The sequence below is a fragment of the Hyperolius riggenbachi genome, chromosome 7 (genome assembly GCF_040937935.1).
Source record: "Hyperolius riggenbachi isolate aHypRig1 chromosome 7, aHypRig1.pri, whole genome shotgun sequence".
NCBI lineage: Eukaryota > Metazoa > Chordata > Amphibia > Anura > Hyperoliidae > Hyperolius > Hyperolius riggenbachi.
In genome coordinates, this window is record NC_090652.1 from 256777061 (window position 1) to 256791618 (window position 14558).

Genomic DNA, 14558 nt, shown 5'->3' on the forward strand with positions numbered 1-14558 from the left:
TGGCCCTGACACTTGTACACTGAGAGTCACTTGAATCTCCATATACTAGCTGCTGGAGATGGACAATGATAGATAAATATGACTGGTTTGTAATTCTACATTAGGATGCCTGGTGCAGCATTATTTAGTTAATTGTCATTCAAAACAGAGACCCATGCTATCTTTATGCACCTTGGTAACGCACCTTAGTAGCTATCTCTATGCACATTCTAATGTACAGTATTATGCTATGGTACTTTTAGCACTACAAGTGATCCTACACAAATCAACATATTCGTTAGTTCTTTTAAGCCTTGATAGCAAGTAAGGCTGCATTCACTCTATGGGGATTCACCAAACTGTAAAAACTGATATCACGGTCGCGCTAGCGTTTTGCGCACGTTATAACCTGCGTAACGCTTTGGGCACGTTAACACAAATTTTTGAGCGAAAAACGCGCACAAAATGTTAAACGCATTAACGCTAGAGCGACCGTGATATCAGTTATCACAGTTTAGTGAATCAAGCCCTATGTGTCTTGTAGTGCATTAGAACGCAAGTTACAATCGCACAGCAGGGCGATGCAATAGTCCTAATGGTGTAGTATTATGTCACAATACTTTTAGCACTATAAGTGATCCTACACAAGCAAGTAAGTAAGGCTGCGCTCACACTATGCATGTTATGGTCCGTTATAATGCAAGTTACATTCGCACAGCAAATCGATGCAATGTTCCCACTGGTACAGTATTATGCTATGGTACTTTTAGCACTATAAGTGATCCTTTTTTTAATCCTAGAGGCTTCTTTTACGCTACAAATCTGCAGGAATTGCATCTAAAAGCATATCAGAATCGCATGTAGTGAAAAAGAGCCCTGATTGCAAGTAAGGCCGCGCTCACATGATGCACGTTGCTGTGCGTTATAATTGCACAGCAAGGCAATTCAATAATCCCACAATGGGCACATGTGGGTCGGATTTATTCATAAGCCAAACTGAGTGCTACCAGACACTGCACACATTACACCTGCATTACAAATGAATAGCAACATGTTACCAGGCGCTGTAACATGTGTGTTACTACTAGATGCGGTTGTTTCAGAGCCAGATCATCCACAAAGTAATTCTAGGCAGTTACCAAGGGCCTGGAGAGAGTGTAGGGGCCTGGTGGATGCCAGCTCCAACCCCCCCCAAAAAAAGGCCAGGTGATCATCAGCAGTGGCCAAAAACTGCTATCTTGCCTAGAACCTCATTTCCTCTTAATCCATTTCTGGCCTGTTTCTGAAACCCGTTGGAATGCGCCGCAATAGGCGCAGATAGTGTGAACTTAGCCTTATGTTTCACCTTTATGTCAGCAGTAATCCTTTTACCTCTAACATGCAAAATGTCAGCCACGATCTATGGTCAAGACAGAACATTCAAAATAGGTAAAGCAACCTACAAAGTATAACACAATCCCTTAAGACCAGTGAACATGAAACCTAGCAGCTGCCATAGTGAAGAGTGGAAGGAATTACCTGTAATGTGCTTATGGAGCTGTAGTGGAATGTCAGGCAGATCTTGGGCTGTAGCACAGCACAGGTAGACTGCAGATGTTAATAGCCAGAGGGTCCTTTCTCCATGTTATTGCAAATCCTCACTTCTTAGATCTGCACTGAAGTGTCCTACAGGTGTACTCTTATAACAGGGGGTGGGCCCGCTCTCGGAACTGTCATTCAGGGGATTTGAAATAGTGTTTAAATGGTGGCCTTTATGCAAATAAGCCAGAAGGTAGGGTCTTCCCATTTTAAAAAGTGTTACCTCAAAGGAAAACTACCTTTAAATATGCTGGAAACGTGAAGTGCCTGAAGCAAATGTCAGAAATATTTGACCGACTATCTCTGCAGAATATGTGCAAGCAGATTTTAAAGGCATGCTATCCCCCCAAGTAACGAGAAACAGAGCAGTTCACATCCAGAGCTACAGATTACCCAGCAAGCTCATGGTGAACCAGAGTGTAAGGGGCTAAAAACCCTCTTACTAAAATGCCAATGTGAGGCAGAAATTTACCTTCTAAAAACAGAAGGTATTTGCGATTGTTCAGGTTGGAGTGGGCATCGGAGGTGTCCCACAATGCATCACTGCTGAATATACAAATTGCCCCTTTGTTGTCCCTCACAGCTAAACACACCTCCAGAACTGCTGGTATGCAATGATGTGTCAGTTAGTTAATTGAACAGAGCCACACTGATCCAACATGCATACAGACTGTTACGGACTGGTTGATCCTCATCAGTGCATGGCATAAATTCATGTGGCTCTATGCCAGTGGTAGGGAACCTTGGCTCTCCAGCTGTGATAAACTACAAATCCCAGCTTGCATTTGCCTTTATTAATCATGACTGTGGCTGTCAGACTCCTGCAATGCATTGTGGGACTTGTACTTCCTTAACGGCTGGAGAGCCAAAGTTCCCTACCACTGCTCTATGCGGTAGGTTACAGAGTACCCCGCAAGCTCATGTTGAACCAGAAATCCTAGGAGTGGGTAAGTGGCTAAAAAAGGATCACATCACATCCAGTTGAAACACGTTTTAATGTTTCATTGTCCTTTTTCATATATTTGTCCCAATGCAGCATATTAAAGCAGGTTTCCAGGAAATGTCTTTCTTGGCACCCAGCTTGCCTTCCCCCTCTCCAACACATGAAATGAAACTACCATGCCTAGATCCACTCATACTTACCTACAGGCACCAGGACATCTGGATCATCTGACCCTTCCAACCCTCCCACACTGCCAGGCTTCAGCCCATATTCAAGAGAAGTGTGGTAGTTCCAGGCCACGCCTCCGTTGCCAAACACTGGAAGGTGAAAGAGAGGCAGGCCACCCCCTTTCTCCTGCACCCACAAAATGATGCTCCTTATTCAAGGAGGAACTGTGGGTTGAGTGAGAGCTGTACACTTTCCTCCCATAGGGATTAACAGTAGGGCAAGAGATATCAATACGCATCCCTCCATACTAGGTAAACCCAATATCTGCAGCCAGGAAGCACTGCAGCGGCCTGGAGAGTGAACTGGAGGAAGCTGAAAAACATGACTGCTGGACCTTCAAAACAAAGCTAATGTGAGCCAACTCCTTGATTAACATGGAAGTCACTTCTGAAGTGTTTCTGCATGTGGGAAAACCTGAGATTCCCCAAAATGCGACCCCTGCCTAGGGATGTCAGTTTCTACAGTTATTCACATAAATCCCTGTTCCGCACATCTTTCACCACTTCTGAAGATGCAATGTTTGGAAATCTCAGCTTCTCGAAATTTGTAAATGTGCAGCTTCCCCCCTCACCCCCACCCTGGCCTGAACCCATGGTGGAGAAATTAATTTAGGTAAGGGACAGCAGCAACCAACCCAATATGGGAGAAGGATGGGGTCCACATGTGCTTATGCAACTTCACATTCTTCTTCACTAACGCACATGACTGCTTCCTGGTCAGTGGCAGCAAAAGCCAACACTGGGCCCCTGTGCAGAATAAATGCAGGGGGGCATGCAATTGGGCATGGTCATAACCAGTGGCATACCTAGGGTTTTTGACACCTGTTGCAGAATATTTACTGACCCCCCCCCCCCAAAAAAAAAAGTGAAAGGAGTTAGTGTGACAGTTATCACTGCCTATTATGACTGTGGTAGGGATTCGATTGTGAGCTCCTCTGAGGACAGTCATTGACATGTCTATGTACTCTGTAAAGTGCTGCGGAATATATTGTTGCTATACAAATACATAATGATAGTATACTAGAATATTGGACTATGGCAGGGATTAGATTGTAATATGCCAGAGCTAGAATCTAATAACTGTTGTTGACTCCTTTTCTTTCTTCCCAGCTCTTAGAAGCCATTTACTGCCAGGAAAGTATTTTATGGCTGCAATTCTTAATCACTGAGGGTTACGCTATAGTCCGACCCGCTCCCGACCCAGACAGAAACTGTCACTTGCATACCTGATTTCTAACTCTTTCAGGCAGAGAAATGAAAAAAGGAATACAAAAGATGTTGGTGCTATATAAATACTAATATTAAGTTAGAGAAAGATAGGCTGAAAGTGGGCCTGGTGTCATGATCCACTTGACAGAGACCATGTGATGGAGATTGGATAGACTATCAGTGAGTATCACCAGTGGATGAAGCAGGTATAGCTGTGATGATGGCTGTACATTGCCAATAGCAATATAGCAGGAATATAGCCTTTAAATTAGAACTATAGTTAAAAATACAACTCATTTCCCATGCAATAATGTCTGCCCTGCTGCCTTAAAGAGAAAATGAAGTGAAAAAAAAACGATATAAAGATTTGTATGTGTAGTACAGCTGTGAAATAAAACATTAGGAGCAGAGACATAAGTCTAATATTGTTTCCAGGGCAGGAAGAGTTAAGAAACTCCAGTTGTTATCTATGCAAAAGAGCCATTGAGCTCCATGACTTTCAAAGTCGCAGAGAGCTCTGTCTTCTGAAGCTTATTATTATCAACAATGACTGACAGTTGTCAGTCATTGTATTTTCTTTTTATCTGCAGGACAGGTCAAAAGTTCACTGGCCTGCTCTGTAAAATCATTTAGAATGCTGAGTAGTGTATAAACTGCAAATATTACAGAATGATGCAATGTTATAAAAAACACTATATAACTGAAAATAAGCATATGTGAATATTTTCTTTGCTACTAATGTTCTAGTTATTATCCGTACTACACAACCAATTTATCATATCATCATTTTTTTCGCTTCAGTGTCTAAAGCCAGCAGCTATCCAGTAAAGTGTCCTTGGGCTAGACTACCTAACATTGCTACTGCCTACTGGGTGTGCCCTTCTGGCTGCAGCTCAAGCGCTTTGAGTCCGCCAGGAGAAAAGCTTAAAGTGAACCCGAGGTGGGTTCTAAGAATCCTATTAGCACACAGAGGCTGGGTCTGCATATAATGCCAAGCCTCTGTTGCTATACTGTCTCCCCCCATGCCCCCCCTGCCCTCTGCTGGCCCCCATTAATCAAACCGCCGTGCTAGTGACATGCAGTGTGTTGATAGCAGGCTGTTTACATCCACAATGTCACTCTCCGCCGCTCCCCCGCCTCCTCTATATCGCTGCTCCCCACCTGCATCCCTTCCCTCCCCGCTGATTTGAGGGAAGGGACGCAGGTGGGGAGCGGCGATATAGAGGAGGCGGGGAGAGTGACAGTGTGGATGTAAACAGCCTGCTAACGACACACTGCGTGTCACTTGCACGGCGGTTTGATTAATGGGGGCCAGCAGAGCGCAGGGGGGGGCATGGGGGGAGACAGTATAGCAACAGAGGCTGGGCATTATATGCAGACCCAGCCTCTGCGTGCTAATAGGATTCTTAGAACCCACCTCGAGTTCTCTTTAATAAAACGTTATTCTTCTTGTCTTGTCCTCAAATGAAAAAAATAAAAATAAAATTAAGTTTCCCTGGTGGTCTAGTGTTTTTTCACCTTTCCCTTCCTCCCTGATATCAGTGACTAGGGGTGTGGTGGGGACATGATTAGGGGTGCCTTAAATTGTCCCTCTTTCTTATCTCAAAAAGTTGGGAGGTATGGTTATAATGAAAGATAGCCACATGGGGAAATTACATAGAGGGAAACACAACTACATGGAGGGGAGTGACACAGCGAGGGAGGGATGGCTTGCCGCCGACACATACGTGAAAATAGAGGATAATCTGGCCCTGACTGTGGTGGAGCTGCATGGGCCCCAGAGGACATGGGATCCCTATGCAGCTGCATGGCCAGCATGGGCCTATATCTGCCCATGTTCCCAGTACCGTTCAACCAGTACAGTAAAACTGCCTACTCTAGAATTTTTTGTTTAAAGAGAATCTGTACTCTAAAATTCTTACAATAAAAAGCATACCATTCTATTCATTATGTTCTCCTGGACCCCTCTGTGCTGTTTCTGCCACTCCCTGCTGCAATCCTGGCTTGTAATTGCCAGTTGTAGGCAGTGTTTACAAACAAAAGACATGGCATGTGATAGGCTGAGAGGAGCTCAGTCTGTGACTCATACAGAGCCTGCAGGGGGCGTGGAGAGGGTGTGTATAGCTTCTGCCTATAACAAGCAATGCAGCACATTCTTGCCTGATTGCCTTAGCCCCACAAAGCCATCAGAGTAAAGAAGATAAGATTATATAACTGAGATAATACAGCCACTGTGCAATTAGGAAAGGCTGCAGTAAGACAGACCACATTAGAACAGGTATAGGAAATTATAGGATAGAAGAAATAAGGCTGAAAATTTTGTTACAGAGTCTCTTTAACATTAGGCATGGGTTACTTTCAGATGAAGTAAAGGCTTGAAACAGTAGAGGTATGGCCATGAGACTGAATAGATTCTCTTGTTGACAGGAAGCTTCAGAGCAGGGAACACTGCTTTTGTCACTTACCTATGCCTTCAGCCTCACGCGTCTGTAGGATTATATGCGGTGCACAGGGGAGTAACTACAAATCACAGAGACCTCCCAGCCAGGGCCGAATTGTACTTTATACTGACCAAGGCCAACTATCACCCCATCACACCCTAAATGTAGTGCGGCCAGGCCAGTAATTGGTGAGACCCCTTTGTATGGCTCCTGGGAAGGGGGGGGGGGGGGGGCGCTGATTCAATCAGCTTTAACCACTGCCTGCCCAGCTTACCTCACCTGCATGATGTTAATGAGAGCCATGCTCTCCACAAAAGATCCTCCCACTTGCTGCACTGCATATGCAGACCAGCAGATCAGCGGTGCTGGTGACTGACAGTGACAAGAGCTAGCGGTGCTCCATGACCACGCCATGTACTTCAAATACAGGAAATGCGCAGTGATTTCACTTCCTTTATGCGGTGTGGTCACTGATCGCTCCCGCCAACGTGGACTGCATATGTAGTGCAGCGAGCGGAGGGATCTTTTGTGGGGAGCATTGCTCTTATTAACATTGTGTGGGCAAGGTGAGGCGGGCAATATGGGCGGGCAGGCAGTGGATGATAGTAGAACACCACACACACAGGGTGATCAGTTGCAAAGGCACCCCAGCTAATCTGCCGCCCAAGGCCACGGCCTATGTGCCCTGCCCACAAATCCAGCCATGCCCCCAGCAAAACTTTGATGCCCCCCCCCCCCAGTGTTCACACCATTTCCATTGCCTACCCCTGGTGACCTCGGCAGCCTGGGGGCCCATCTTGGAATGGTCATAACACAAGTGTGGACGATAATAAGTGTGTAATGAATGGCAGAGATGCTGCCGGCAGGGCGGCTGTCTCCACGTTCAGACCGGCGGTTTCCGTACAGTGACATGTGTCTGGGTTGCCTGGGCCTTCTAGTGCACACAGAGGGAGAGCTACGCGCGCACTAGAGGACAGGACCTATATGCCAGCAGGAGAGGTATCAGCTGATCCGGATGATCAGCTGATCCCAGGGGAACTCCTGATTGGCTGAGGGGCTGGGGGCGGCGCTGAGGAGCGCTGTAGTATATATAGATCTTGCCTTTCAGTTGCTGGTTGTCTGCCGTTGCGAATACTTACGTGTGAGCACTCAGACCTCAGTCGGATCTTACAGTGTGTTAGAACCAGCAGGAGCTGGGAATTCACACTTAGCCAGATTACCTTGTTATTATACTCTGTTATACTTTAGACCAGTTCCAGGGTGTTGAGACCAAGGACCTCACAACCAAGCTTAGGATTGCTGTGTCATTTCTCTGTTATACTTTAGACCAGTTCCAGGGTGTTGAGACCAAGGACCTCACACCCAAGCTTAGGATTTCTGTGTCATTTCTCTGTTATACTTTAGACCAGTTCCAGGGTGTCGAGACCAAGGACCTCAGACCCAAGCTTAGGATTGCTGTGTCATTACTCTGTTATACTTTAGACCAGTTCTCGGGTGTCGAGACCAAGGACCTCACACCCTAGTCTAGGATACTGGGTTATCATCAGATCAGTTCCTGGGTGTCGAGACCAAGGACCTCACACCTCAGAAAAGGATTGTGTTTATGTATATCTGTTATGACCTTTGGCTTTGCTGACCTTTCTCTTGCTTTCTGATTCAGTACCTCTGCCCATCTGTCTACCAGTTGCTGACCCTGCCTGTATCCGGTTACCGAATCAGTCTTCTGTCTTTGTACCTCATATGCTCGTGTGTTGCCGACCTGGCCTGTCTGACCTTCCTGGCTGTCACTCATCCCTCGAGTGATCAGTCTGTCTGTACTTCCTAGACACTAATCCACCAGGTGTCAGTTAGCTGCAAGGACCTCCTGTTCCTCAGAGAGGCCTTCCTGCAGTTCAGTCAGTGGCTTCTTCCTATTAGGAGTCCATTGGCTGCAGTACAGTCTGATTCCCAATCCACCAGGGAATCCTTGGCTGCAGTACAGTTTGATTCCTATTCCATCAGGGAATCACTGGCTGCTGCTCTATCTCCTCTCTAGAGATAGCCTTTGCTCGGCCAGAGGTCACCTGCTCCTCAGGTGTCCACTGGCTGCAGTGGTGTCTGTATTTCCCGCTCCACGGGAGATATTCTTCTACTGTTGCACCAAAAACACTTACACTTTATTAGGTGTCCAGAGGTTAGTCATACTTGTATTATTGGAGATTCTGCAGATCATCAATAATCAGGTATACATCTGTATTCTTGGTGATACTGCAGATCACCAATAATCAGATTCTCTCTGTGTGCTGACACCAATCGTTACAAAGTGTAATCACAAAAACACCTGGTCTGAAGCATGGACCCCTTTATCGAAGGGCGTAAAGTAGTAGTTTGAACCCCATTATAGCTTGCCCCCTCTCCCTCCTGTAACTGCAAGGGCTGCTCCCCTGTAGTTACACCTCGGGCGGTGCAATTAGCTCTTTTGGCTGTGAAACAAGGCCTGAAATGGCAGTATGAAGAAAAACATATGCCTATGTTTTTGAATGAGTTAATTAAGAAGAAGGAACAACCTATAGCTTGAGGTTGTGTATCAACTGAAGCACCAATTACATACATTGATTGATCACAATTCTAAGAACTGAACTGCGGGGCCATTTTAAGGTCACATCACTGAGCACTTTAACCTCTTCTTGCTAATCGCCTCCATTGTAATGAAATCAGTTTTGCACGTTTCAGATTTATCGATTGGAGTTCCTTTGACAGGAGACAAAATCACAATATACAGTATTTCAGCTGCTGCTTAGGGCTGACATTTTAACAAAGATTTAGATTTGTCGCTGCTTAGATTCTCTTATATTTAATAATGGGTGAACTTAGTTTTCTACAAGAAAGGTGCTGAACAAACTAATCTAAAAGGTTTAAAGCGGACCTGAACTCAGAACTTCCTCTCTGCTCTAAAAGAAAATCAACAGCATAATAACCTTTAAAGGAAAACATTTCTTTGTTACAGCTGATAAAAATCCTGCAATAAATATGAAGTGTGTCTACTTCCTGCTTTTATGGAAGCAGACATAGCGTTAACATCTTATGTTTACAAATCAGCTGCTCTGCGGAGGCACCCATATACAGTATAATCTCATAATAATAAACCCTGAAATAGTAAACATATGGTTTTAGTAAATAAATGTCCAGGTCCCGACAAAGCACCACATTAAGTATATGGGAGTAGCACCTGGTATAGTAAATACGGATATAAAAGAATGTCTGCTATAGTAAACCTGTATTTTAGCCCCTGCGGTATTCTGTATCTGGCTATAGTGGAAAGTGGGAGGGGGCATGCGTCATACATCAGTCGTAGACTCATGAGCACTGGTCGGTGGGCGGGCTGGCAGCAAATTGTAACCTGTTTGCTATCTAAACTCTGCTCTGGGCCTGTGTGGATTACCTCAAAAGCACCAGCTGGTGAGACCTGTGCTTCCTGTGTAAGCTGCTGCCTGATTACTGAGGGAATTGCCTGTAATCTGTATAGCAGTAGGAGAACAGAGGCGCCAGCAGGATAAAAGCAGATAACAACTTTAAAATTTGCTGGGAGGAAGCGGTGGACTAACCTCCATAAAGCAGACACGAAAGACTGTCTGAATAGTAGCAATCACATTTATTAACTAGTACCCCAAAACAGTGCAACGCGTTTCGCAGGCCCAGCCCGCTTCATCAGGCAATAAACATGGGGACAAGACAGAATTTCAGCAATAGCAGGTGTAGCGCCTCAGTGAGGTGGAGGGGTGGAGGGGTGATCTACCCCCTTTCGCATCTACAGAGAGCGACTTCTTATCCCTGAGTGAGGACAGGTCTAATCTCCTCACCTGCCTATACAGTGGTTGCCTCTGTGGTAACCCACGTTTGTGAGTATAATTTTCTCATGATAACCTTTACTTCATTTATGCTTAACATACTACACTATATTGGGCTCTCGGTTTCTCTACACTTTGCCTGTAATCTGTGACTTGCTTGTGCATGGCTGCAACGCTACAGCATTTTCCAGGCTGCACAGAAATGTGGACAGAGGCGTATACTAAAAGTACTGCACCTGCATTAACTGGTAAGATCTACTTCCTGTGCAAGCTGTTGCGTGATTATTGCATGCAAATCCCTGCATATTGAGCACTATGCATTTTGACAGGGTCAGAGCTGCCATAGGAAAAAATGGGCAATTGCCCCAGGGCCCCAGAGCTTGTAGGGGCCCCCAAGGTGTCCCTCCCCCGTCTTAACTGTTGTTCCCCATGGACTCTGCAGAGTCTTTGGCAGAGTAGCGTCTCATCTGTGCTGGCGGGCAGGTGAGACACTACACCAGGCATGGGCAAATTTGGCCCTCCAGCTGTTGAGGAACTACAAGTCCCACAATGCATTTCAGGAGTCTGACAGCCACAGCCATGACTCATAAAGGCAAATGCATTGTGGGATTTGTAGTTCCTTAACAGCTGGAGGGCCAAGTTTGCCCATGCCTGCACTACACTGACATAGACACTGCAGAGGTCCTAGGGAGCACAGTTAAGTTGGGAGGTGATTGAGGTAGGGTCAGCAGCCAGCTCCGGGGCCCAGGAGGGAAATTTGGCTGCAACAAAAGGCCCCTAATGATGCTTTTTGGTCGGGGGGTGTCTGTTGGGGGGCCCCCAGGCTAATTTTGCCCTAGGGCCCCATTGTTACTTGAACCGGCCCTGCATTTTGATCTAGCTTAAACATCGTCTGTGCTCCCTTGCTGAAACATGTGAAAAGAAAAAATGACTCCTGATTATTGACTGTATTAAGATCCAGTACTACGGTATACTTTATGTGCTTGAGCATGACAACTTCTAATATAGTAAACTTCGCCCAGTCCCTTGGAGTTTACTATAAAGTGTATCTGCTATATTAGAAGGAGGTCCATAATGGAGTATGCCATCAGGGGGGTGTTAGGGGTTGGTGTCCTCACTTACCTATGGGGTGCTGCTCCTCCGGGACCAGTGGTCCATATGGGATCTGCCATGTTCTCCAGGGACAGTGTCATGCAATCAAAGCAATATATGCAGGGAGATGTAGTTCATGGATGTGATTGCAGAGATGTTCTTGCATCAACGGACTACATCACCCGGCAACATAGGTACATATAGTGCTATACCTATTAAGAAATATCTGAAGTGTCTTTTTGTTTCCTAGTACAACAGTTAAAAAACTTGAGTTGTAATCAATGCAAAAGAGCTTGTTGAACAGCTTGTCTAATTCAGTCTGTTCAATCTAAGCGCAACTCAATATGCACACGTGGTCACAAAAGATATTCCACCAATGTCCATATAAGGTTATAGCCATATTTCACCATCACATAAATGTCCAATTTCCAGATTTCCACACTCTTGAGTCCCCGATAGAATAGCCTCCACCTCATCCAATCACAAAAGACTCCATGGACCCAGACACAGGTCTAATTACGCATTGCGGATATTCCCAGGTCACCCTGGACCATTGGATCTGTTGCCAATATTGATCAGTCAATGACAGGACCAATGATCCCTCCACAACAGTGGCTGACACGGGCTCAGCTCGCTATCCTTAGACTATAATGTTCCTCAGGTCACCACACATGCTTTCAGTTGTTTGATCAAATCACTTTCAGTCACTTTGATAGAATCTGCCTTTAGACATAATGCTATATCATTTGTGCAAAATTTCTTCAAGAATACTGACATTTTCATGAAAACGAACAACCTTTTTTGTCTTGTCCTTCATTAAATGAAACATTCACTAAAGGAAGCTGCTCCTCTGGACTCTGGTCCATAAGGGAGCTGCTATCTTCTCCATGAATCAACCTGACCTCAGCTGTACCGCATTATAAATTTCCTGGTGAATTCGTCCGGGTGAGCCCACCGCAATGTATGCCAGGAGATGTAGTCCATGGATGCAAGTACAGAGGAGAGAGAAGTGGGCATAGCTGGCAGAGGAGAGGGACACATACACACTGGCACCCAGCAACCCCCCAATTGATGCTCCCAGCATACCATACATTGAGGCACCACAGCTACCAGCATGTCGCCGTAAAGAGAAATACAGCTCCCAGCATACCCTCCATCCCCATGAATCTGTGAAGCCTCTATGGGGGCAGGCTGGGAGCTGTAATTCCTCTATGGGGGCATGCTGGGAGCTTTGGTTCTTCATCAACACCACCACAGCCCAGTATCACCGCCAGACAGCATCACGGACAGCCAGCATCACCACCAGACAGCATCACCGCAAGCCATCAGCCAGCATCACGGGGAGCCAGCCATGGTAACCGCCAGTCAGCCAGCATCACAGCCAGCCAGCCAGCATCAACGGCAGCTAGCATGATCACCGCCAGACAGCCATGATCACCACCAGCCAGCATCACGGCCAGCCAGCTAGCATCACAGCAGGCAGCCAGCATCAAGGCCAACCAGCATCACCACTGCCAGCCAGCCCAGCATCACTGCTAGCCAACCCAGCACACATGACTGCCAGGCCATCTAGCCAGCATCATAACCAGCCAACCAGCACCACCTCCAGCCAGCCATGATCACTGCCAGCCAGCCATGATTACCACCAGCCAGCCATCATCACGGCCAGCCAGCATCACCGCCAGTCAGCTATCACCACCACCAGCCAGCCATGATCACCGCCAGCTAACCATGATCACCACTAGCCAACCATGTTCTCCACCAGCCAGCATCATGGCCAGCCAGCATTGCAGCCAGCCAATCTTCTCCCTCTCCCCATGGCACACTCTATCACAAACCTCCCTTATGGGAAGGATCATATTTAAAAAAAATTATTCCAGGTGTACAGTTCTCAATAAGATTTCAGTAAAATAATCTTTCAGTGATGGCAAAGGGCATGGGCATTGTTCCCTTACCTCACTGGAAGGCTCTCCATTGAGCGCTGCACCATCTTCCCTCCACGGCTCCACCCCTTTCCTTAAACACAGTGCACGAGGCTCTGGTTCACCTGGGCAACTTTCTTACCTCATCCTAGGTAAGTATCTTTTTGTCCCCAATCTGCCTTGGGTACTCTTTAATCAAAGGTTAGCAGCGCACACTGTAGCTTATGTACAGACTGGAGGTGATTATTAAATGGAGCTAAACTCAGAAATGCAAATACATCAAATCACAGGATCTCTTTTTAAGAATTTTTCAATTTTTCAAGTACCCTTGAGTATAAGTATGCTAACACTTTACACTTTTGATGTAGAAGCATTTAACTGTATACTTCTTTTGGATTGATGGCTGAAGACTAGCTTTAAACTGTTGCCATACGCCTCTGCCTGCATTATAATAAGGTGAAAGCAGACACAGGAACATTTGATTGTATCCTCTCTCCATCTCCTCTACGCGTTTACTTGACAGCAGGTATTGCGCGGAGCTGAATATAAAAGAGGGTCACACTGTGATTCATCTACCGCCTCACATGCTGAGACTCGCCGACTCTGAGCGAAAAACCATTTGTAGAAATCAATGCATTTCTACAGCTCAACCGTACTTCAATTTTTTGGGGGGGTCAGACAATGCGTAGATTGTTTGTGTGAGCTATTTCACCTTTTATATTTGAACGATTTTAGCCTTTTATTACGGACCTTAAATGGCCTCCCACTTTAACGGCATAAATCCTAAGGCTTCAAACCTTTTTCTCCGGAATAAGGATTTAATGGAGGTTTATAAAAAGTAACTGCTAAGCTAGGCACATAAAATCCATCTGTTTGCAGCATTTGAACTATTTGTCTGTATGTTTAGGAGCTCGGCGCAGCCTAATACCTGAGCCAGCTGTGGCCTGGACTGCAGTGGGACTCTGAACTGACACCTGGAGGCTAAAATAGTTGTGTAGAATGGAGCTGTCACTGAGGAATTCACCTCTGGAAGCTGAGGCTTCACATTCATTTGCCACTGGGCTTCTGGGTGTTTCATGTCGATGTTAGACTTTGCCTGGTAAAATTAGTACTTCTAATACCGGATGACACATATGTAGTGTCTGGTTTATCTTAACATGGGGTTTACGGGGAAATTCACAGCACTATAGAATCCTCTGGCTTGCTATTGGCTGAATGGAAGATGTTGGGCAAACAAAGATGACTAAACTGGGGGGCAGAACCTTTGATCCTAAAGAAAGCAATCTTCTCCTTCTCCTTTGCAAAGTAAAGGGGAACTCATGCCAGGAAGAGTACCCGTC

At 45.9% G+C, this 14558-nt stretch overlaps 1 protein-coding gene across 1 annotated transcript in view; it reads right to left on the minus strand.

The window, feature by feature from the left end:
- Window positions 1-14296, minus strand: part of COL28A1 (collagen type XXVIII alpha 1 chain) — a 198628-nt gene extending 184332 nt beyond the window's left edge. The window contains exons 1-2 of the mRNA XM_068247381.1: window positions 14147-14296; window positions 2705-2854 (exon numbers count right to left, since the gene is read on the minus strand). Coding sequence (XP_068103482.1) covers window positions 2705-2854; window positions 14147-14296 — 300 coding nt within the window. The remainder of the gene's footprint in view (window positions 1-2704; window positions 2855-14146) is intronic.
- Between the last annotated feature and the right edge of the window lie 262 nt (window positions 14297-14558).